Genomic DNA, 25,622 nt, shown 5'->3' with positions numbered 1-25,622 from the left:
TCATTCTGTCTCTCTTGAGGCTATATTGTGGTATGGCCTGGGACACAGTGTCCAAAGACACATTCCAATTGGCCAGTGGCTGGGCTTTTTCAATTATGTCACCTGTGCAGCGATCCCTGACAATGCACAGATGAAGCCTCATCATCAAAAACCCCACAAAACAAAGCTGCTATGTCCATTATGGGTATGTGATAGAGAAAAGTTAACGGGAAGGGGAACAAAGACAGTTAGGGCGGCAAGAGAGGTAGCAGTGACAGGTGGACAGAGGGAAGCACTGAGGACAAATATATCTGAGATTTAGACAGCCTACTCTTTCAAAATGCCTTTTCTGCAGCAGTTTGTCGCCTGCAAGCTACATTTAACCCGCTTGCCAGAGTAAAAGCTAAACTGGGAGTTGCTTTTGGTGACCAAATATTAAAGGGGAGAATCAAGACACCTGCCATAGTAGGCAAGTAGAAGATAGCTTTGGAAAGGGTCAGAAATGTGCATATATGATAGGGTTTGGGCAGCTGTGGTGTAAGAGAAAAGCCATGCCCACTCCTTCCTTTTCCTTTCCTCGAGTCATATAACAAACCTCCTTTTCCTTCTTTGCTTGCATGTGCTGAACACACTTGTCTGCTTCAACATAGCACATATGCACCTGCCCTGCTTTGTCAGTCGTCCAGCTGAAGTCAATGCTTCACATGTTAAGCATGCACTTAAGTGTTTTGCTGATCACGCCAGCCTTGCAGGATCAATCCCTCAGCCAGCTGGTCAGCAGCTTAGTCAAGCGGACAAAAACATTGTTTTTTGTCAAACCAACTGGGACCTTGAGACAGACCCTGGGAATATTATAAATGAGAATTATTTGTATTATGGCAGTGCCGAGGAACCCCAGTCGTGGACCAGGACCTTACTGTGCTAAGTGCTGTACAAACGCAGAACAAAAAGGTGATGCAACATTCCTGTTATTCAGGGAACATGGTCACCATAGAACAGTAGTTTGATCATCCAAAATTAGCTTTTCTAATAGAAAGTGAGTTGGAGATGGATGGGGGATGGGAGGGAGTACAAAGGGCTCAAATCGTCCACAGCTCTTTAAAGAAAGGCCAATACAGCTATCAAAATAGTACAGAAATATACATCATTTGGAAAAGGCAAACAAATGGGTTAGGAACTGCATTTTGTGGAGAAGCAGAATAATGAGTTTAAGGAACATTCATTTTTTTCTGTTGGTAGTTCTTCATATGGTACCAAATGGAGAATATGAGATAAAATATTACCATAACTGTATCAAATAAGATCTTGCATAATGTAATCTACATTTCCAGCTGTGGACATTAGGATCTTGTTTTACAGGGAGAAAAGGGATTCCCTTATTGCTCATATTTATTTCTCATGCATATTGCATTTCAATTGCATGTAACGACATGAACAGATAAGTTTAAAATTTGTCACTGGTGTAAATCCTGCATATCAGCTTAAATCTTAATGTATTGCTGTTAAATTGCAGAAGGCAACGTGCAACTCAATTTTCTTACAAGAGTCACTGAAACAAACATTTTAAGGCTGGACGTGATGCCAATGATATAAATGGAGCTACAGTAGCTAATCTGGAAAGCAGAAGGTTATGCATGTTTTATAAAGAGCAGTTCTTATACATAGGACAGAAATAATGAGCTTATAACCAGTTCATTGACATGAAGGATACAGACTTGGATTCAACAGTTGTTCCAGCATATTTCTACTTTGCTTATGCAGTGTTTAAGCACAATCTATGTGTGTCTTTACTGAGGTCTATGTTTTAGTGTAACCTCAAACCTATATTTTTTAAAGTAGGGTCATCTTTCTTTGCAAAATGATAGTTACCTGTAAGCCAAACTAACCATCCATCCTTCGTTAGTTTGTGTTGGGATTCCATTTACAACTCTCAACTGTTTGGTTGAGGCACAAGAAATGACAGTATCTGAAAGCAGGTCCAGAGATCACATTTTACTAAAAACAGCGGTAGGAAACCTGTACAGTTGCACATAAGGACCACAGAAAGGTCAATTTTTAACAAACAGATTTTTTTCTCTCAGAGCTACTAAAAACATTCAAAATTACATCAATTGGAGTGGCACTAGGCCATCAAATATTTAAACAGGCTGCTGGCATAAAAACATTTAAATAGTTTTATTGTTAAGATCCATGTAATTATATAGTTAATTCTGAAAACTAGCACCATACCTCACCATCTGGAAGGGTGAGTTTAAAAATTTATATCACAGAACATCATAAAGTTATCAGCTCGCCAAGGAATTTTAAGTTTTTCTTTTGTAAATCTCATTTTCTTAAGCCTAGAAGTAATTTGCTTTCTTTAGCTGATCTTTTTGGCATGCCAGTTAGAAAGGATTGGCTAGTTGTAAGGGACTTATTCCTTTACCTCATACATATACACAGAAACACTCAAAAGAAAGTGGAAGTATCATAATGGGACATACAGTATACAAGTAAAATTACTTACGGTCTAAATTGGTTGTGGTAGGAGTTGTATCGCCTTCACCTAGCAGACACACAAGACGTCCATAACAGTGAAAAATAAAAGAAAGTCTAAAATTAAGAGGAGTCATAACAGAAAAATAAATGCTATGTTGCTGATTTTAATAACTCACAAAGATTAAGGCTTAAATGGGCTTTGGAAAAGCCACAAAGGCATAGAGGCAAGAAAGGGGGTAGAATTTCATTTCAGAATTTTTTTTAGCAACATTTAAAAATGTTTACTTCACATTTTTCCTCTTGGCTGAATTTTGGATACATCTGAACTACATGAACATTTACCAATGCATGCATCTGGTTTCACATAAGCATCGGCCTATACTAATAAATAAGGCTGGTATTACAAAAAGGAGTTACTTGTCCAAATAAAACTGACTGTCCAAGGAAGATGGGTTCCTAGCCCTAACCCTTTAGAAAATATACATCTTATTTATATATTGATATTAGGGAAAATTTATCTGAAGCCAAATTTGTTATCTGAATATCAACTCTATATTCCAGTTATTTTTTGAATTGCTTAAGCTTTGTTCAAGTTAGGAGAACTTTCATCTCTAACTATGGGTTTGAATCCAGAAATCGCACTGCCAGTGGTGACCAAAAATAATTACCATTGCCACATAGCCCACCAGTGCTTGCTGTAAACAATCCAAGAGTACAGATAATAAAATTTAAAGCTGAAAAGGTTTGACATTTGTTCAACTATTTCTTTTCCTCTACACCGACAAAACAAAACAAAACACTTTTTACACAGTTTCTTTACTTTCAACAGATATAACAGCACCTGAATCAGAGGATCTCCTTCTAAGGGCTGGTCTACACCTAAAACTTAGGTTGACCAAGCTGTATCACGTGGGGTGTGAAAAATTCACATCCCTGAGAGACATAGTTGAGTCAACCTAAGCCCCACTAGACACCACTAGCTCAGTGGAAGAATTCTTCCATCCACCTACCTACTGCCTCTCAAGGGGATGGACCTACTACAGCAATGGAGAAACCCCTTCCTTTGCTCTAGCAAGTCTCTACACTACAGCTGCGTGGCTGCAGCGATGCAGCTATACTGCTGTAGCGCTTGTATTGTAGATATAGCCTGAGCATGGTTGCAGTGTTAGGGTCTCAAAAAATGCTGCCAATTGCTCTTATGAATTAGTGTGATTTTATTCCTAAATCCTAGAGAGCATAGGAACACATTTCTGCCTTAACCCAAAAGCCTATTTTACTGTTTAAATGTTCTCCCAGGTTATGAAGCATTTCCGGTTTTAAGATACAAACTGAAGATAAACATCTTTCAAACTTAAATGCGAATTCCATATTTCTCATCATGAGCTTTCCCCCCACTAAGTGATTTGTCCAAGGTCACATGGGAAGTCTGTGGCAGACAGAAAAGGGAATTGACCCTGGATCTCATAATAGACTCATAGACTTTAAGGTCAGAAGGGACCATTATGATCATCTGGTCTGACCCCCTGCATGCTGCAGGCCATAAAACCGTCCCTACCCCTTCCCTGGACTCTGCTGTTGAAGTCCCCAATCCTGTGTTTTAGTGACTTCAATCGGCAGAGACCCTCCTGCTAGTGATCCCTGCCCCATGCTGCGGAGGAAGGCGAAAAACCTCCAGAGGCTCAGCCAATCTACCCTGGAGGAAAATTCCTTCCCGACCCCAAATATGGCGATCAGTAAGAACCCGAGCATATAGGCAAGAGTCTCTAGCCTGACCCCTGTTAGCCATTATACTATTTACCTACCATTGCTTGGTATTCCTTGACTACTATGTTTCACCATTAAACCATTCCCTCCATAAACTTATCTAACTTAATCTTAAAACCAGACAGGTCCGTCGCCCCCACCGTTTCCCTCGGAAGGCCGTTCCAATTTCACCCCTCTGATGGTCAGAAACCGTCGTCTAATCTCAAGCCTGAACTTCCCCACGGCCAGTTTATATCCATTATAAGTTCCAGGGTAATGCCCTAGCCCCTGAATCATCAGTCCTCCTCTCCTTGCTTTACTATCACCGGTAATCCTGTAGTGGGCAGGACTCCTTCATCTGCTACAGCGCTTTTGTCCTGCTGTGGCAGCATAAATGAGCCTCAGAGCCAGTCAAGGGAGACTCTCCCTGGCACAGGCTTCGTAGAAGGCATTTCCTCCCCATTGCCCCCAAGTAATGCACCAATTATTCATGATAAGAGTTTAAGTTTTGTAGTGCCACATGTAACAGCCAGAATATAGACAAATGTACATGAAAACAAGATAGCCAACATTATACAGCTGACAGTCATTCCCAGGTTGCAAGGCATCTTCAGTGCTTACATCGAGAAACTGGGCAGTAGTCCCAGGGAATGAGAGGATTGCTTGTGTAGCACCAGGGACCATGAGCATCATCATCTGGATTGCGGCAGTAGTTTTTCTTCAATTTGCTAATATCTGGTTCCCTGAATACTGGTATGTGCCTACAGAAGAAAACATGCTACCAATAAGTATGTTACTATGAACATTCATTCCTAATTTTAAATGAATTCACATTGACTATATTCAAGCATAAGGACTGCAGGGAGGGCTGCAGAGTTGCTTTGTAGTTGCTTCAAGGCATGGCAGGAAAATTAATTTCCTCAGCTTGATATCAAGAAACCTAGCACAAAGCTACATATTCAGGTTGTGTGCTCAATGGGAGGCTTTGGGCCATATTAAAGAGCAAATACTAGCTACTTTCAATTAAGTGAGAGTGGCTGGTGAATCAGGATTCCACGTTCCACACCAGAGATCAGAGAGTGGCCTAAGAATCCACCCACATGCCTTAAAGACTCAGCTTGTAGTGTTTTCAGAGTATGCCCGAACACACGCATACATGTGCATAACAACAGGACTTCTGTTCCATCTAAACTGTAGAGATTTTCTACATATGCTGATGAGAGTGGGATGAGCCAATCAAAGCAGACAGCTTATCGGTCCCAATTAGAATAGACACATTTGTACATTCAGATCATGACAAATCCCTGCAATATAATTGGTTAATAATAGCAGTCAACACAAGTGTATAGCAATTCACGTATTGTACAGTGAGAAAAAACCAGACAGTGACTACACAAACTAAACACACAGCACAAATCAGAGAGCAGCAAATTGCATTACCGAGCTAGAACAGTTTCATTAGGGCCAGTAGTTGCGTGGCATCCCTGCACGCTGAATGGCTGAAACAGTTCCATTTGTGATTAATCTTGTGAGGAGGGTGTTGTACCTTTAAAGCATCTGCACTCTCTGCTGTGGGAGTTATTTAGAGCCCCTTTCTGAGCAAACTGAATTGGTGCTCAGAATACAGTTGAGTTATGGACAGCTCAGAGAGCTCTTATTCTTGCTTAGAACCTTTCTTGGGTTGTTTATCCATTTTCATCTTAAAACCAAATCGAAACTATGTCTATTAAACTGAGTTGCCTTTTCCACCACCAATCATCTTGGCTTCCCATTGAAGTAAATGGGACTTGAGGATGCTCAGCAGGGAGCACTCAGAAACTCGCAGTACATCATCCGTAGGGAGCAACTATGCTACATTCCCTACCCTCCTCTCCCACAACTTTAAAGGATAGAGACGGAAAAATCCCTAGCAATAGGTGTACTGGCTATGAGATCCCAAAGTCTGTAATTAGTGGCAAGTCTGAACAAAGACACATTGTACAATATACTTAAATGTTGAAGGAAATTATGCTGGGAACTCCAGGGGATATTTTGAAGTGTTTGCTTAAGACAATGAGGTGCCAATTGGAGGTGGTGTTTGTGCAGGACTCATTGCGCATTCTCTTTATGTCTTGTAGCTACACACCTCCTTAAGTCATCAATATTCTTGTCCCACATGGAGCAAGTTAGCCCAGATCTTGTCTTAGACAAATTCCCCATGTAATTCTTGCCATTCCCATGATAGCAATCTGGAAAAAGAATATTGAGAAAAAGAAATGTTGAAGGAACTTGTGCAATAATGAAAGGAAAGTTGTTCTTTTACAGCAAGCATCCAAATAATTAAAGATAATCAAGTGCTATATTTAGCAGACACTATACAAGATAAAGCAAACATAACCAAAACCAGAAAACAAATTAATGAGAGAAAGTGAACCTTTCTGAAATTAGATGATCTATCCCCTTCTCGAGGCCTAAGGTCTTAACTATAGTAAGCAATAACTTACTTTTACTGTGTCTTTCTTTGATAAACTGGAAGCATTTCAGTTTAAATATAATTTGCTTACAGTTAACTTAACAGGGTCACTGCAAATTATTCTACTTTTAAAAGCTGCCAGGATATGTTGTGCTCTTTTTAAAAAGTCCAGATGTCCTCAACAGAATTGAGAACAAAACTTCTGAACTCATTAAGGAAAGGTTCTGGATTTTGGCAGCAATAGACAACACTGGAGTTTTTCTGTTCTCTGGCATGGCCAAGGAGTAGCACACCTTCAACTTAAATACAATTTAAAAACATGCCTTGATAATGAAGCATAAATTATGTTTATTTCATGGTGTGCTGTCACCAAACATTTATGTGTAAAATAATTTGAAATGGTCAATAGCACAAGACTTCATGTATAAAATGATTGATTTAAATGGTAAATATTTTAATTATAAACAGATTCCCCGAAACACACTTTTTTTTTTTTTTTTTTACAAACACAAAAAAAGAAGGCAAAATTTAATCCTTGTTAATACAGAAAAATGCCAAGCCGCTTATCCCACCAAAAATCTTAATGGGATGCTAAGATAAATGGAATACAGCTGAAATCTCTTCTTATGAATTATACTAAAATAGGGTCAAAGCCTGAGCATGTCTACAAGATGCTGAATCCAGTCAACTCCCATTGATAACAATGCATCTTGCAGGATCAAATTCACATATAGAAGAGATCCAATAGGAAAATATCTATAGAAAATTTATGTAATGTTAAAGGTTCAGATTAGAATGCTTTCTGATTTTGTTTAAAATTCACAGCTATTTGGGTAGGTTGCATGTTATTGTCTAAGTTCATTTCCCAATAGTCAGGAGTCCACATTAAAACAACCAACCAACCAACCATACATCACATCTGGTAGCTTTGTTGGCAATTTCACCAGAGAGATCAAGACATAGCTAGGCCTGGACAATGATCTAGAGATGATCCCTCCATCTCAAGGAGAAAACACAATGGTCCGATCTTAGTTGGTGTAAAATGGCACAGTTCCTTGCTTTCAATGGAGCTGTATTGATTTATATCAGCAGAGGATCTGATGCAATAGGGCATCAGGTGGGGAAACACTTTCACTGTTGCTTCCTTTGCCTAACTAGAGGGACTAGGCCAGATTCAGATCTCATTTACACCACTATAAATCCAATTACATTCAAATGAAGCCAGTCAAGTTGCTCTGGATTGCATAGGTGTAACTGAGATCAGAATCTGGTATCCCAGTCTCCAAGGAAATGAATCTGGCACCTTGAGCTTAAAATATTTTATCTCCTTTGTATCAGTTACCTTGTTCACTTGACACATCACACTTAGGTATTTGGGAGCAATAACCGATCCGAATGTTTGGGTCAGTAGTAAAACACCAAGGTGACTCCGATCCATCTGGATTTCGACAGTAGTTCTCTCTTAAATCCCTATAAAAATAAATATGCTATTTTATATTAGGCAAAACCTAAAACTTCTGTGTTCTAATTGCTTTTCTATTACAAGTTAACAATAATAGAGGCTTCTTGAAGTCTGTATGTTATTGATCAGTACTTAGTGCAGAGAGATTTAGGCGAGACAATATGAAAGCAGGGACTAATAAAGTAAGGCAATTGTAACTGGAGTATGGTTATAGGGGAATCATCTCCAGTAAATCTATGTTTTGACTAGCTATAGGATTTCACTTTAAGTACAATAATATTTTAAATATAGTATATTTCCATATGGGAACTTCCACTATTTTTTTCAAAGCTTTCTCTGATTACAAAATTCTTGCATGGCATCAGATACACCTGAAACCTATTAAAAGTATTTTAAAAAAATATATAAACCATCCCATATCATTAAAAATTCTCAGTACTTTGAATGGCTTTGTAGAATGTACAGAAATGGTGTCCTGTAGTTTCTCATTGATTTAATTAGGAAACTGAATCTTAGTATATGAAAAAATTGTGTTGAAATCCTATACAGGTGTTACCTTTTGAATAGGAATCTAATCACAAGGGAGTCTCTCTTTAAAAATCTCTCACAGCTTGAATTAAATAGTCAAACTTCTCAAATGTAAGTTTTATTCTCTAGTCTCTTGAAAGCTGTTCTCACGTTCTTTACAATTTCACATTCAACAGTATTTTCCCATCTGCAACAGTCATTGATAACTTATGGTATAATAAATAGGCCTGATCCTGTAACCCTTATTCACATGGGTTTTCCTCAGTCACACAAACAGTTCCATTGACTTCATGAGGGCTACTAGCATGATTAATAACTACTCATATGAGTAAGGCCTGCATATCAGCGCATTATTGTTTTCCGGGTGAACTGTTACAGGGCTACTTTTTTACAGGAGATTGTGAGAACTGTACATTGAGCCTAATCTTACAATAGTAGTGACTCGGGCAAAATGCCAAAGACTCAATTGTATTTTGGCTGAGAAAACACTGCAGGAACAGCCTCACAGATTGTCTTTAAGTGGGCTCAGGAAGGTCCTGCTTAAACATCTATGAGATTTATACAGGAGATTCAGGACCAATAGCAATTCTATTCCCCCACTGAAGTCAACAGGAATGCAAAAGGTTAACATGTGAGTGATTTTAATCCAATATTCTTGCCCAAGGAGAAAATGCTTTTAGCTTTGCACCTATATCCAAGTGACTCCAACTATTGTTCATTTTACTGATAACTCTCTAAAGGATATAACACACATTAAAGAACCCTGACAATGCTCCAGGTCAATGCAGGGACCAACGTGGCAAATATAAATGTCTTGCCCAAAACCACAGAGCAAGTGCTTCTGAAAGCCAAGGTTAGAACTCGGGCTGGAATCTCTTCCACTCAAGTCTTGTGCGCAGGCCCGGGGATCAGTGTCATTAAATCTAGACAAGGTGATGAAAATACACGCTAGAAATATAGTCATTAATGAGAAGAAAACAGAACTGACAAGAGGTCAAAATAAAAAAGCTCCAAAAAATATTATAAATGTCAAGTATCCACAGTGAGATTGTTTAGCTAAAAAGGCGGGAAAAAAACACTAAGTTACGTCTGCATATCAAAACTACAGATAAACAATTGTCTCCTTCCAAGAAACAGTGATGGTTTATTAATGGGATTTAGGCCACAGTATTCTAAACACACATGTACGTAACTTTGAAGTCAATCAGTGTACTCATGTGGTCAAAATTAAGCTATGGGTGTTTTTAGGATAAGGGTCTTCAGTGTGTAAAAACAAAGACAGCCTTGAACCAATTCATCTGTGACCCATAATAACCCATAATTTTTGTTTTCAAAGAGTAAGAATTATTTATAGCACACTCTTGCAATATTCACATAGTTTCCAATGTCAGAGGCAACAATGAACATGTCAGCATGCAGAGTAATGATGATGATGACGACGATATTAAAAAAATAACAACCTTTCTTTGAATACCCTTTGGCGACACAAATGTCTAAATTGCAGGAACTGATCTCTGCCCTGTAATCTGTGACACCTGCACGTGCTACTCACTTGCACTTGAAGTTTTCGGGAGTGATATTGTGCTGGTGAGGAAACTGAGAGTCCCAGTGCTGACATTGGACTCCACTCCATATGGTGTTCACGGTACCTCGGTAGCCCTCACCTTGCCCCTTGATGCACTCTGTCGTTTCTACGGCAGCATCAGTGATGTTCACAATGGTCTGCGCTGTAAATGGACAGAAAAAGAGCTGTTTTCTTTTCCTAAGAGGGAGTCTGGTGTGAGTGTACTGCAGTTCAGCCTCTATAGCTACTCAAATCCAGGGCCTCTGATGACATTGTCAGTGATGGTCAAATCTGGCAACTCAAACAATTAGCTGCTCCTTTAAACTTTTACAAGACCAGTGAGATTCTCTGCGGCTGCAGAGACTCATGTTAGCACATTTGCTTTCAGGATTAGGGCATAAAATGTCTGAAATATATAAGGGTTCCTACGTAAATCTTGCTGCATAGAGAGATGCTAGGTTGTTTCTACAGCAGTCAGTGTCAGAGGGATATTCTTAGTTATTATAATCCCAATCCTGAAAGTATTTACACACATTCTTAATTTCACGCAACTGAGTAGCCCCAATGAGACGTCCCACACGTTAAAGTGAAGTATATGCATAAATGTTTGAAGGATTCAGACCCTAATGTCATTTTTTTCCCAATGCACCCAAAATATCAGTGATGGATTAATGAGCAGTACCCACTTAAAAAGCAATACATCTTATTATTAGCTAATGTCCTAAAGCTCCTTTAAGCTACTCATTTTTATGCTTCATAAAGTTAAAGAAAAAGAAGTGCCCTAACTTGTGGAAACCTGAGATCAGAATTCTCTAGAGAGAGATAAATATTTTCAAGACTAACAAATGCATCAGACTCAAGATCTTTCACAGATGTCAATATGAGCTGCATTAATCCTAGTCTGGGCTGTTTTGAACTAAATTCAGACAAACAGTGGCTTCTCAAATGAGTCATTTCAAATGCTTGAAAGCCTCTTTTTATTTCCTGTAACACTGCTCTACAGCCAAAATGCTTCTGAAATAAATGTAGTCAAACTTTACTAATTCTAGGTCACTGAGAACGAAAATGATGCTTAAAATTGTTGATTGGCTCTAGTTTTCAAGATATGCTATTGGGTCAGTATATACAACCCTTGACTTGGGAATGGCGGAGGATAAGTGAGTTATAAAGGGAAGGGATCTAAATTTAAACCAGAAATGACTAAAATACATCTTTGACTGGATCTAGGAATAAATCTATGACTGGGTTTGGACAGTACTTGCTTTTTAGGCAAAACAATGAATGATGCAATCTGAAGCTGGTATTGCGTCATAAATTATATGAATTGCATCATATTATTCCTAGAAGTCATGGATGATGCAATCATAATGAAGCTTACATCACTCTGCTGAACAAATTGCCCTATATCAGCTCTAGAAATCATACAGTGTCTTGCTCTCTTATTTGTCAGTGTTTGATTTTGCAAAGGGACACATTTCTGTTTAGCCAAAGTTAGCAGAGATGCCTCGTACTTGTGTGAACAGTGCAGATAACTTCTGCTATGTTTGTTGTGAAGTGACTTTTGTGTCACAAAAGCGCAGTATAACCACTATGGTTAAGAAAGCCTATCACCTTTATTTTGGCTGCAAAATTGGAGATTGGGACAAGAGGTGGGCTCCACACATATGCTGCAACACTTGTGCAACAAATCTTCGCCAGTGGTTGAACAGGAAAAGGAAATGTATGCCTTTTGCAGTGCCAATGATTTGGAGAGACCCAACTGATCATACCAGCAATTGTTACTTCTGCATGGTGCTTCCAGTTGGGAAAGATGTGTCAAAGAAGAAAAAGTGGACTGTGCATTATCCAAACATTCCATCAGCTATACGCCCAGTACCCTACGGAGAAGGACTGCCGATTCCTGATGCACCAGAATCATTCTCACTTGAGTCAGACGAGGAAGAGGAAGAGGATGAAACTTCTGGTCCTGAACCATCAATGTCACAGGACCCACATTTTCCCCCTTCCTCCTCCTCTGAACCACACCTAGTAACATAAGGTGAACTGAATGACCTTGTCAGGGATTTGGAACTACCCAACAGTAAGGCAGAGCTGTTGGGCTCCAGACTACATCAGTGGAATCTCCTGGCAGGTGAAGTTAGGGTTTCCATGTTCTGTGACCGTCAAAAGGATCTTGTCCCATTCTTCTTCATGGAAGGTGATCTTGTAGCCTGCAACAACATCGATGGTGTGATGGCAGCCCTCAACATCGTTCACGATCCAGATGAGTGGAGACTGTTCATTGATTCATCGAAGACGAATCTTAAAGCTGTTTTACTGCATAATGGCAATGTTTTGCCATCAATTCCAGATGGTCATGCAGTCCATATGAAGGAAACCTATGACAACATGAAACAAATTTTGAGGTGCATAAACTATGACCTACATCAGTGGCAGCTTTGTTGCGATTTGAAGTTTGTTGCTCTCTTGCTTGGTCTGCAGACTGGAGACACAAAGTACTGCTGTTTTCTCTGCAAATGGGATAGTCGTGCAAGAGATTCCCACTACATCAAGAAAGATTGGCCACTCCGACATTCATTGGAGCCTGGGAGGAAAAGTGTTCAGCATCCACCACTTGTTGAATCGAGGAAGATTTTGTTACCACCCTTACACATCAAGCTGGGTCTATGAAGAACTTTGTCAAGGCCATTGACAAAACACAAGCAGCTTTCAAGTACCTCCGTGGAAAATTTCCAAAGTTAAGTGAAGCTAAGATAAAGGAAGGTGTCTTTGTTGGTCCTCAGATTCGTGAACATCTTCGAGATGATGCATTTGACCATGCACTGCATGGCAAGGAAAAGATGGCATGGAAAGCCTTCCAGTTAGTGGCAATAAATTTTCTCGGAAACAAGAAGGCAGACAACTACAGGTTGTTGGTGGAAAACCTCCTCAAGGCATACAAAAGCCTTGGTTGCAACATGTCACTAAAGATACATTTTTTGCACTCTCATCTAGATTTTTTTCCTCCGAACTGCGGAGCAGTGAGCGACGAGCACGGCAAGCGATTTCACCAAGACATTGCAACAATGGAGAAACGCTATCAGGGCAAATGGAGCCCATCAATGCTTGCAGACTATTGCTGGACAGTGACAAGAGATGCTCCATTTAATGAATACAAGAGACAAGCCAAGAAGCGCCGAGTAGACACTGAATAGGACTAAACTATGTACAGAATAGTTTTTTGCCTTTTGTTTTTGTAAAAAATACGTTTTTTATATAACTCTTTTGCTGATTTTTAAAGTGTTACATAAACAGGACAGGTGAAATATTATCATGTAAAGCAACCATAAATACATGAAAAGACCTAGGTTTACAATTTATGATTAAAACTCTACTATCTACACAATATACATAGACATAAAATGTAAAAACTTAAATATCTTCGAAACAGTAGCCAATCAGTTGTTTTAATTGTCATATTTGAATTCAGCACATCAAAATACATAATAAATAGCACATTTTATCTCTGAAGCAGATGACTTCTCAAAAATTGTAGACCAGTGAAAAGTTGATGGGAAAGATGTAGCATAAAATTTATTAAGTAATGCAAAACTAAACACACTACCGTGATGTCAGCGTCTTCCAAATGTCCCCAAAACCACCTTTGAATAATTATTCAAGAGTCATTTTGTAACTCTTGCTAATTGGTATTTGTCCATAGTCTGGTGAGTAATTTTACAAGTTAATTTACCAGCTATAGTTTTCAACTGTAAATACATTAATAAATGGTCTCTAAATTATTTTTTCTATGTTCCAGCAATTAGAATAATTTAGATGTATTTTATTGATGTCATTCATTCTTAGTGCTTTAGTAATTCCAGCCAACTGCGCTAATTTGCAAAGGAAATGGATCTCAGGAAAATTAAATGTTATAACATAGGGTTTCTGTAGGATTTAATTTCAAATCCCTCATTTTAAAGATCCTATTAACGTCAGTCAATAACATCAAGATGCACAGTGGTACTGTATATATATATATATATATATCTGTGCTAGAACTCAAAATTTCTCTTTTATTCATCTGTTGGATGCTTTTACCCAGGCCAGCTCCAGACACCAGCCGAGCAAGCTCGTGCTTGGGGCGGCAGATTCCAAGGGGCAGCATTCCGGCCGCCCTTTTTTTTTTCTTTTTCTTTTTGGTTTGCTGCTCCGGCCGCCCTGTAGGGGGCGGCATCGCGGAGGAGGGGAGTGCCCTGCAGCAAACTTGGCAGGGCAGCCTGCATCCTTCCCTCCCAGCCGACCGGAGCGGCACAGAGCCCTCCTGGCAGGTGGCGCGGTGGGAGGAGCCGCATGGCGAGCGCTCCACTGAAGCCCTGGCCACCCCCTTCTCTCTCCCACCCCGCTCCCTCCCCTCCCCCCGTGCTAGACCGGGCACACACTCCGCTGCACATCTGCAGCACAGGGAATCCCCCTGCACCCTGGCTCCGGCTGCCCTGCAGGGTTTTTTTTTTTTTTTTTGCTTTGCCGCTCCGGCCACCCTGCAGGTTTTTTTCTTCCTGCTTTGCTGCTCTGGCCACCCCGCAGGTGTTTTTTGTGTGTGTGTGTGTGTGTGTGCGCTTTGCTGCTCTGGCCCCCCCGCAGGTTGTTTTTTTGTGTGCTTGGGGCGGCAAAAAAGCCAGAGCCGGCCCTGCTTTTACCTCTGCTTCATAGTCAGATTAATTGCCTGTCTCCCCTTCCCAAGGCAGTCCAACTGCACAAGTTGCCCCTCTGCACTGAAGTTATGATTTTCAAGCTCATTCCAAAGCCAAAAGGCCATAGTGATATCCCTTGCATACCTAGGTTTCTGCAAGCTGTAAATGCATCCTCTAGGGTGGATTCACTAAAGAGAGTAGCTGTTCTTTAGTTTTCAATTGTTAAAAATATTTTTATTGATTTTATAAATAAAGCAAAGGAGAAGAACTGTCTCTTAGAGAAGCACTTAAGACAGACCAGTGCTGGGCAGGGTTAGCAGAGGCTTGGAGAGCTCTAGGCTGACGACTCCCAGACTGGGGCCCTGACACAAAGGGGCAGAGAAGGTGCTGGGCTATGGTGAAGGGGCCCAGGGAAGTAGGCAGTGGGGGAGAGTTGGAGGAGGGCAGTAAGTGGCTGGGCCACCCCTTTTGCCCCCACTTGCCAGTAATGAGTGGCTAAGCCAGCCTTCCATTTGCCCTTGGAGGAAGGGGCTAGACTGAGGCGAGTGATAGAACCAGAAGCTGCTGGTCTAATAACCCCATCTCTGCCACTCATAGAATGTGTGACTTTGGGCAAGTCACTTAACCTCTCTGCATCTTGGTTTCACCTTTTACAACGTTATATAATAATATTACACGACAGCGCTGTTGTGACGATTAATTAGCAGAGCTGAGTGAATTATTCACAATGAACAATTTATCCACTGAATTTATCCTCCCCCCCTTTAGAATAATTGCAAATAGATTGCAATTTCCTCAGACTTATTCCTTCTTTGAACTAATTTAATTATATTATTCCTCAACGTTTATTCTGTGTATTGATCATAAACTGAGCTGAATGTATTTGGAACTGGATATCCATAAATTGAGCTGTGTCCTTTAGTTCCAATTAGTCAGGTAAGTCACAAAGTATTATTTCAGTTATCTGATTGCATGAGAAGGCACTTCTGGTACCAATACGTAAGCCTCCAAATTTAAAATTTGGCTTCTGGAAATTCTCAAGGACGCAACTTTAAAATGCATTTTCCATGAACATTTTCAAAAGGCAAAATACAAAAGGCATATGAATATGGCCCAAAAAAATCTAAATGATTATTTCTTTTTTTACAGTATCCCATCCACCCAACTCTATCAGGTCCCTGTCCTGCAAAAAGTCCTGCATGGATTGCTTTTCAGGATCAGGTCTTTGTCCCTGATCCAGCAAACCATTTATGCACGTTTAAATTTAATCGCATGACTAGTCTCATTGAGTTCCATAGGAACACTCAAGTGCTTAAAGTTACACATGCTTAAGTGTTTGGCAGGATCAGGGCTTAATTAGTAAAAAGGTAGAACTGACTTCAAAGGGAGTATGATGCTGTGTTATGTTTTTACATTTTTATAAAAAGTGCTTTGTGTTATATATTAACGCTGTTCTATGAAGTTTTGTAATTGTTAGCAGAAATAATTTTGTCATTTATTTGTCATTTTTTGGAACTTGAATGAAACTATTTCTTATAATTTGAGGACCAAAAGGAACCCTATTAATTTTATCACTGACTAATTCGGAAAGCTGTGACAGATTCTCCCACATCCCTTCTACGCCTCTACACTTTCACCATCACACCTCTAACGCAAAAACATAAAAGTTTCAAAAATGCAAAAGTACCAATTTCTCATAAAATTGTCTCTCTTTTAATATCTTTAAATGAACCTTTATTAAAGGAAACCCTTGAGCAGAAAAAACAAAACCCATATAGAATTTTGGGAGGAAGGACAAGCGTACAATCTGGAGCTTTGCATGGCAAACTGAGGATGATCTTCTCGATCCTACTCCTCACAACAATACTAGGGTAGGAAAAGAGCAGTCAACACTAACATCTGTTCCTTCCCTGGAGAATTCCAGTAAAGAAATGAGTATAGAAGAGACATAGAAGACTATAGAGATAATTCGCAATGAACTCACAGAGCCAAATTCTGCTCTCAATGATACCAGTGTAACACTCGTTCAAGTCAATGGGATTACCAGGGTGTAAATGGGGGAAGAATTTGTCCCTGTTTTTTAAAGACAAGCAGGTTTGTGCCTAATACAGTAGAGGAACTGTTCTAAAACAACTCAGTCATAATAAAATGCGACCTGTGTAATGCTGCAAAGTTCAGTGAGAAGCTGGGGTGATCTGTTGAGCAGGTGCTGCTCATGCATAGTAAAGCTGTCCCAAAAGAGCCGTAACTCATGCCCTGCATTATTATTGATTTTGAAATTCTAGACTATACCACAGCTCGGGTCACTTTCCTCCCCTATATTTTGAACATTGGCTCTTCAACCCCTTCTATGTGCTTGGTAGCTTTATTCTGATATACAGCACAGCAGAGGAAAAAATACCTGCTTTATAGCATTGGTGTGGAAGAACCATGTAGCGCCAATTTTAATCTACATTGCCTGAGGGATAACTAAGGAATAAATTAGAGTTGAACCCCCAAAAAACCCACAGAGGGTCATATCTTGGCACATGCTACAGCCTGAATGTGAACACCAACAATTAGCTCGGTCTGGAATTCAGATACACATTTCAGAGTTTTCCCCACCTCTATAATGGGCTGAAAAGCTTTGAATCCAAAACCCCTTTATATTTAGTGTGTTCAAAATCCAGATATGGATCCAAATTTTGACCCTGAATCTCACCTCTAGATTAAACAGAACTCCTACATATCATATTGAAAAGTATGCTAGAAGTAGAGAGATGGAGTCTTTATAAAGCGATAGAAAATAATACATAGTTACACACAGTGAACACTGTAATAACCCTCTATTAGGCCTCATTGTAAAATTAAGTGGGAGGTAACTATCAAATTTTAAACACCAGTCTCTTCCCACTGACTCACTTCTATAAACATCTGTATGTTAAGTAAATCTGAAGCTTGAGTTGCACTTCCTTTATTTGTGTAGTTTGTTTCAGCAAGACATTCGAAGGGCTTGCCTACATATGGACACTCGGGAAAGTCAAGACAAATTAAGTGAAGGTCTGAAGTTAATGTGCATAAATCCAAGTGCACTAAACACCTGCATGGATGCTCTCATTCAGAAGTAAAGTGACCTTGGTGCATTGTTGCTTAGGAGGATTAAACTACAACAAACTTTACTTCTGAATGAGAGTATCCACATGGAGGTTTTAATTTATGCACTTTAACTTCACAGCTTTAGTTAATTCATTTAAACTCCCTGAATAGACAAGCCCTAAGTCACAGCTCAGCATTCAAATCAGCAAGGGAATCTCTGCTTCTAAAAAATTTAGTTGACAAAAATAGAGGAGTTCCATTTCTTTATCCTCCCAATCAGTGTTGACAACAGCACCATCGTCCCTCTGACCCACGCTATCAACCTTGTTGTTATTTCTCCTTTCTCCTTCACCCATCGCCTCCAGGCACTCACTGAGTCCTGTTACCTCTTCCTCCTTAATACCTCCAAACATAATCCTTTCTTCTTTGTCCCTTCTACTCTGATCTAGGCTTTCAATACTTCTCACACTGACTGACATCTGCAGCCGCCTCTTCACTGTGCTCCCAAAAAATGTCTCCTCTCCCCTCCCCGTGTAGGCCAACTAACTGTATCCTTTTCCTCTGTCACTCTAGCCATGTTACTGTGTCCAGCCCCCACCTCTGATTATTATAACAGGCATCCACTCTCCTTTCCCATTAATCCCAAATTCCTTGTCCTTATCTCCTCTTCACAATCCCTGTCCCTGCTTCCATCTCTGCTCTCATTTCCTCCTACACCCATTCTGACTATTTTAATGCTCCTTTGTATCTTCTCGCCTAACTAGAAATTGGCCCAAGCCAAAACCACATCCACATATGTGAACAACTTCAAACCAACTTGTGTGCTCGAAACCTCAATCCAGATCCAGCTTCTGCAGTTTGAATCCATCTCTAATCCTTATTGTTCCCATCATCTCCTTCTCACACTCTTGGCTTTATGTCTTCATTTTTATACTGTCTACTGTGCTTGAAAGAGATTTCAGTTTCTGATACACCAAGTCCCCTCCTTCTGCCCCTTCAAATCCTTCCTTAAACATACATTTATTTTATGAAGTCATCCCTACATTGATTTCATCACCAAAAATGTTGCCTTCTTGCATGTGAACTCTTTCACATACCATATTTCTGAATTAAACTGCAAACACCTTGGTGCAGAGACAGGATTTGTTGTGTTATATACACTAATGCATGCTATGTACAAAATCCTGAGCTGCTGCTGAGAAGTGTACTCAGTGAAGCTTGGGTGGAGTATGAGGGAGGGAGCACAAAGGTGACTGTAAGCCAAGAATTCACCTGTGCTGAGGAATCACATGTTAGCCGGTTAAACCAGCTCTAAGGCAGTTTATGCAAAGCTGCTCTAACACACAGTAAGTTCTGGGCCAACAAATTATAGTAATAATAGCAGCAAAAGGCAATTTCAGATTAATTTAGAAAAGATATTACAGTAATTGATTATCAATTTAGTTTTTTTTTTATTATGAGGTTTCATCATCAACCTTTAGTACTTATATGGCCCCTGTAGTAGGAAGAGAGCATGAGATATAAGCCCTTGTATCAGAGGCCTGGTATGAGGCAGGACCGGCTCACACAATCTGGCAAGAATAGGGCTAATATTGCAAAAATACTCATTCCTCAGAAGTGCTAAGCCCAGAGTACTCAGGCAAACACATCCTGATATCAAGTAGTACCAGAACATCCCAATATTAAGGATGATGCAAAAACATCCCCCAAGGATAACAGGAACCCACTGACCCCTCCTTAAAGATAAGGTCAGGATAACAGTATGTAATAAAGATGTTTTGATCAAACCAACATGTACAAGTTAATAACTAGCCACGTCAGGGGGCAGTAACTAACTATGTCAGAGGCAGTACTAACTTATATGTATCAGGGTATAAAAATGCATCTCAAAGGGAATATCTTTGTCCAGCCGAGTGGGGAATGGAAAGTCCCGCCTTTCACTGAGCTGCATCCATCGTCACGGGTATACACGTCATAGTATCCTAGGAGAGTCTGCCAGGTGCTATTACTGTTTACTGTGCTTTGTCAACAATAAACCTGGCCTGGCGCCTTTGTACCTTAATGGATTTTGTGGTCATTTGGGTGATTCACTCAAGGTCTGCTGTGCTGGCAGGGGCAGCACACAGGGAGAACACACATATGCAGCCAAACATCTAACCACAGCCCCCATTACCCTAGTATCTGAGCACCTCACAATTTTTAATTTATTTATCCTCACAACATCCTTGTGAGGTAGGGAAGTGCCATTGTCCCCATTTTACTGATGGGGAACTGAGGTACTGAGAGAGACTAAGTGACTTCCCCAAGGTCTGTGGTTGAGCAAGGAATTGAACCCAGGATTTCCAAAACCTCACCTACTGTCCTAACCTCAAAAACAGTGGTTTTCAAACTTTTTAGGCTACATACACCTTTCCAAATAATGTAGCTTACCGCACACCCCTATCTGAGATAGGCAGAAGCAATGCGTGGGGCGGGGGGGCATGCAGGGTCACGTGCCCCCTCAGATTTCTGCCTTCTATTGAGAAACAACTTCTAGAGGTTTTCAAACTGTGGGACACATACCTCTAGGGGAGCATGGAGGAAAGTTCAGGGGAGCAAGCGGCAATGCGAGGCAGCTTGGGCCGGTGAGGCCAGGCAGCTCAAGGAAGGAGTGCCACCTCCACCCCCTTACTCACCTCAGCGAGCCACTCAGTCTGTCTGGGTGGGGGCAAGGCACAACCAAAAATTGTAACTCAAGGGGGTGGAGCGCTCAGCTCAAAGTTTTGAAAAGCTCCCCCTCTCCCCAAACGTTACTCTGCAGGCCCCTATGGGGGCGCACCCCACAGTTTGAAACCCTCTGATTCTGAGGTACACCAAAGCTGCTGCAGTTTTAATTGAAAGGAGATTCAACTTGATTAGATTGCCAAGTCTTACTAAATAAAATGTATTGTTGGCCATTATAGGATTTTTCCCATGTACCCCCTGATGAGAGCTCACGTACCCCTAGGGGTATGTGTATCCCAGTTTGAAAACCACTGCACTAAAACATCCATCATCATTTAATGGAAAAAACTCATATTTACCTGAGTTTTATTCAAGTTTTGAAGATTTTAAAGAAGTGGAGGTTTTTTTCTGCTGTAAAAGTATACAAATTAGAACACTGCTTGCTACTATTGTCTGATTAGTACTGTGAAATTGATAAATTGCCTGATTCTAAGGAACTTGTGTATTGTGCATGCATCTTTTACATATTCACCCTTACAGAGAACACTACCATTTACTATAATGAAAATTTAGTTTCAAGTGTGGAATTCCCCGTCAGCTGAAGATCCAAAAGAAGACTGTGTACCCAATGCAGAGAGCCCAACTTCATCACAATATCAAGAGCAAAGTGCTCAGGATCATTAATGTAGGCCATTTATTTTTAGAAGGGCTGGTACTGGGATTGCATTTCTTGAAAACTCTAACGTAATCTTGACTGTTGGGGTCGGAGGAGCCATTACTAGAGTTTGGAAAAGATCCCCTAGCATATGTCTTTAAAAAAATTGGATCAGACTGTGAATGTTAAGAGTTACATTGATTGTTAAGCTTATTTGACCACCAAAGCCAGATGTGAATCTTCAGAGCACTGACACATCAGCTTGGGAAATGCCAAAGGGTAAACATTTATAAAAGTTGCATTTGTAAAAACCGTCAGAAATGATAACTTAGACAAATTTTTTAGTAATAAAATCTCCACTACCAGAAAAAAAGTATATGAATATGTTACAACAGAGGCTGATTATTCAATAAAACACACATGTTGAAAGTAGTTGTGGACAGAGGTGGATTAGGGGTTTGTGGGGCCCTGAGCCAGAGCAAGTGGGGGCCCCTCCTCACCTCTTCCACCTGCAGTCCTCTCCAACCCTTCCCCACCCCCACTTGCCCCACTCCACCTGCCCAGCCCTCCTGCCAGGGAGTGGGATTGTGGCGCAGGGCTTGCCCTTCCCCGCCCGCCTGGCGCTCCTGGCAGGGAGTGGGGTCAGGGCGCGGGGGCTTCCCCCACTCCCTGGCAGGAGGGTCAGGTGGACATGCAGAGTGGGGCAAGCCCCTGCACCCTGACCCCGCTCCGTGGCAGGAGTGCCGGGCGAGGGGAGTGGGTTAGGAGCGCCCATTTTTCTGGGCGCCCCCACTGGTTGTGGAAAGAACTACCCAGTAAAAAATAAAGATTAAAGAAACAAATAAGTAAATTGCTCTTCACAATCTTTAAACTAGGTGTAAAGACTCAACTGTTTTATATTTAAGACAAAAACTTGGTCCAAACTAAATGATGTCTTTTGCTTAATAACTTCCCAGTTGTTCTTGGAGGCCAAAGTCGGACGCTCAGGTAGCAAAAAGTCCAAATACAAGAAGGTGCTTAAGTTCACAGGAGAGCTCTTTCGGCACAAGGTCACACATGAAATGATGTACAGATTTTTGAAGCCACTATTTTTGATCATATAAGGCAGCAGGGTCACTTCCAAGTAAGTTGCCACTGGTCTGGGCACCCCCTTTACAGACATCATACAGCATGGCAAATTGTCCTTTCCTTTACACCACTTTTACAATGATGTAACGCCTCTGACTTTAGTGGAATTATTCTAGACTGACGCTGATCCATGTGAAAGCAGAATTAGGCTCAAAGTGATGGTCTACATCAAGGAATAAATCAGGAGTAACATCACTGTAGTCAACAGAGTTACACCAGCATAAATACAGGGTAAATGAGAAGTTAGTCATGGCCAAAAAGGTTACAGTAGCATAAAACTAGTACTGTACAAGTGACTATGGACTGTTCGGAAGTATTGATGGGCAAAATTTGAAAACATTGAGAAGTTTAAATTGGACAAGAACCCAAAAGTTAAGGAGATAAATTCTGCTTTTACACTGTGTGCAGCCTCTTGGATGTTATACAGGGGTACAAGGCAGAATGTGGCCCCAGATATTTTATCCACACTTTGACCATTGAGGGGCTAAAAAACTGGAAGAACATATTTGTTCATACAATTTCCAGTTCTCTCTCATTTTGGGCTAGTTGAAAATACCGCTTTTTCTTGTCTCAGTCAAAACCAAAAACTGCAGAGGACTATGAAAACTAAAACAAACAATCATAAAAGTTCACTCAACTGTTTTTCTTTTTTTTTCTTTAAATCCACAAATAAATAAATTTAGCTTCCGCATGGATAAATGGTCTGATGGTGTGGATTTTTAACAGCATCAGTTAACCTTTAAAACTAACTGAGACAAATTCTGATGTCATTTATAACCATGAAACCTTACCAAAGCCACAATCTCTCTGAAGAATAGTACTGCACATAAAGAGCTCTCAAGACATAAGTACATATATCCTTACACAGGAAAAAAACTATGTTAAAAACGACTTTAAGGTAGCAAAGTCCAGCACTCAAAAGTCAGGAAATGCCAAAATTGAAGTTCCCTGTGTGACCTTAATTTGGTCGCTTGTGCATGTGCATTATGGCACAGCCCTTAACTATGTGATTTCAGTCTATTTTTTCCAAAGGATCCTCTCATTCAGTGCACAGGATGGACCTGCTGTGGGGATGCATCATGGTTGTGTAGTAAAAAAGAGTGTTGTCTGCAGGATCCCTGATTCATTTGCTACTGAAGTTGAAAGGTGTATAGGGAAGGAGGCAGAGGTTGCAAGAAGAGAAAGGACTGTCTCATGGTTTAGGCAGTTGAATGCTGCCCTGGAGAGCTAGATTCTATCTCTGCATCTGCCACAGATTTCCTATGTGATGCTAGGCAAGTCACACTTTTCACAGGTGGCCACTAATTGTGTGTTCCTTATTCGCTGGGTGCCCAACTTGAGACACCCGGTTTTCAGAAGTGCTGAGCACTCACAACTGCAACACAAGTCAGTGGGAGCTGTGTTTTGAACATATAAAGTGCTTTATAATACTAAGGACACTAAAAATCAGCTCAAACTGGCACTCAGAGTTAGTAGACACTTTTCATCTAAATCTCTCTGTGCCTGATTCCCATCAGTAAAATGGGGAATAATAGCACCCCTTATTCCACAAAGGCATTATGAAAATAAATGTATTCATGTTTAGGAAGCACTCAAATACTATAGTGATGAATACTATAGAAATCCCATAAGGAAATGAATAATTCTGTCTTCAGAGGAGGGTTTGAATTGTGTCCAGTAAGCAAGCCAGGAGATCACATATTGAACAAGGTTAAAAATATTGAATAGCTGCCCATTCAGTGAGCACTATCCATCCTAAGCACTGAATGAGGTAGAAGCCCTGTTTAAAAATGTGTATGTGATTATGTACTTGAAATCTGTATCATAATACATACACCCAAAGGAGTGGAATTAAGATTGCATAGGCAACCTTAATTTTGGCATTTCCTAATTACTCTGTGCTTGATTGTGCAACATTAATGTTCTTTTAATTTTGGTTTCCTTGTGAGCACAGCCCAACAGATTGCCCTTGGTGTGACAAACTGTGGGCAGAAACAGAACTATGGGGACAACCTTTACTCATCAAATGTGATTTTTGTGGGTGGAGAATGGATGGTCCTTATAACAAGATCCAAGACAAACATCCTGAGGGCAAGGATGGGCAAAGGTCTAGTAGAACCTCTAGAAAAGGAGGGAAAGTGAGGGAGAAGACGTATCTTTCCACTGAAAAGAGGGAGGAGACATGTGACAGAGTGATGAGGGCTAGCACTTGAGCCAGCACTCTAGGCACCATTATTAGTATTAATTAGGTTTGCCTGGAGAAGTCCTAATTGGACAAGGTGTACCTGACTACCAGGCCAGATTGGGGTTGATGAATGAATGATCCAATGAGGTATGCTCAAGGGGAAAAAGAGGAGAGGAACAGAAAGCTAGGTGAGCTTGACCAATGGGTCCCTCTTATTAGAGCCACCTTAACCCCTTCCTCTATTTGGGAGAAGGGGTTAGAAAGTTAAGATACGGTGTCTAGAGGTATGGAGACACTGCTATGGATTGGTGGAAGGATTAAAATACTATAAATAAACCGCACAGTGGTATTTACAAGGAAGACATCTCAGTGCAGTCTGTGTTTGTGGAAGAGGTGGGAGTGTGGCATGCTACCCTGTGACATGTGTATTAATAGAATAACTATAAAAAGTGCTAAATAATGCATTGCTGATTATGTCTTATGCAGACTATTGATGAGATTGTAAACGCTGTTCTTTGCTTTATTTTAAAATTAAGCAAAGCACAATGAATGGACAAAAACAGTTATATTCCCCACCCACTTAGAACAGACTATTTGAGTCCAGATTTGGGAACGGGAAAAGGAAGCAATAAATTTTTGCTTTAACTCACCACACGTTTTAATTGCACAGAACTCCCACGGGGTGTCAGGGTCAAGAGTGTAGCACCATGGTCTTGGCTTGCCATCGGGATTGCGGCAGTAATTATCATCAAAGCCCTTGTCAGGATATCTGCAAACCACACCAACAAATGCGTTCAGCGCATCTGGCAACACTATACAGGCATGCACAAGACGTGTAAAGAACCAATTCCATCTCAGACAAGTTTGATACAGTGCCTGCTGGCTTGGGACCTGATCGTGTGGAGTTGGGGAATACCCTCTACTCCCACAGAGGAAAATGAGGGTGAAACCTCACTGGAAGCACTGAGCAGAATCAGGCCCTTGGAGAGGGAGACTCAGC

At 40.6% G+C, this 25,622-nt stretch overlaps 1 protein-coding gene across 2 annotated transcripts in view; it reads right to left on the bottom strand.

Moving 5' to 3' along the window:
* HGF (hepatocyte growth factor) overlaps positions 1-25,622 on the bottom strand; it is a 78,044-nt gene that overhangs the window by 17,530 nt on the left and 34,892 nt on the right. For both annotated transcript variants that reach the window (XM_034765637.1, XM_034765642.1), the window contains exons 7-13: positions 25,273-25,391; positions 10,195-10,369; positions 7,995-8,122; positions 6,326-6,428; positions 4,822-4,961; positions 2,486-2,524; positions 1,849-1,945 (exon numbers count right to left, since the gene is read on the bottom strand). In XM_034765637.1, the coding sequence (XP_034621528.1) occupies positions 1,849-1,945; positions 2,486-2,524; positions 4,822-4,961; positions 6,326-6,428; positions 7,995-8,122; positions 10,195-10,369; positions 25,273-25,391 (801 nt within the window). The remainder of the gene's footprint in view (positions 1-1,848; positions 1,946-2,485; positions 2,525-4,821; positions 4,962-6,325; positions 6,429-7,994; positions 8,123-10,194; positions 10,370-25,272; positions 25,392-25,622) is intronic.

The sequence above is a fragment of the Trachemys scripta genome, chromosome 1 (assembly GCF_013100865.1).
Source record: "Trachemys scripta elegans isolate TJP31775 chromosome 1, CAS_Tse_1.0, whole genome shotgun sequence".
Lineage (NCBI taxonomy): Eukaryota > Metazoa > Chordata > Testudines > Emydidae > Trachemys > Trachemys scripta.
The sequence above is the reverse complement of the archived record's forward strand: the minus strand, read 5'-3'. Positions and strand labels throughout refer to the sequence as shown.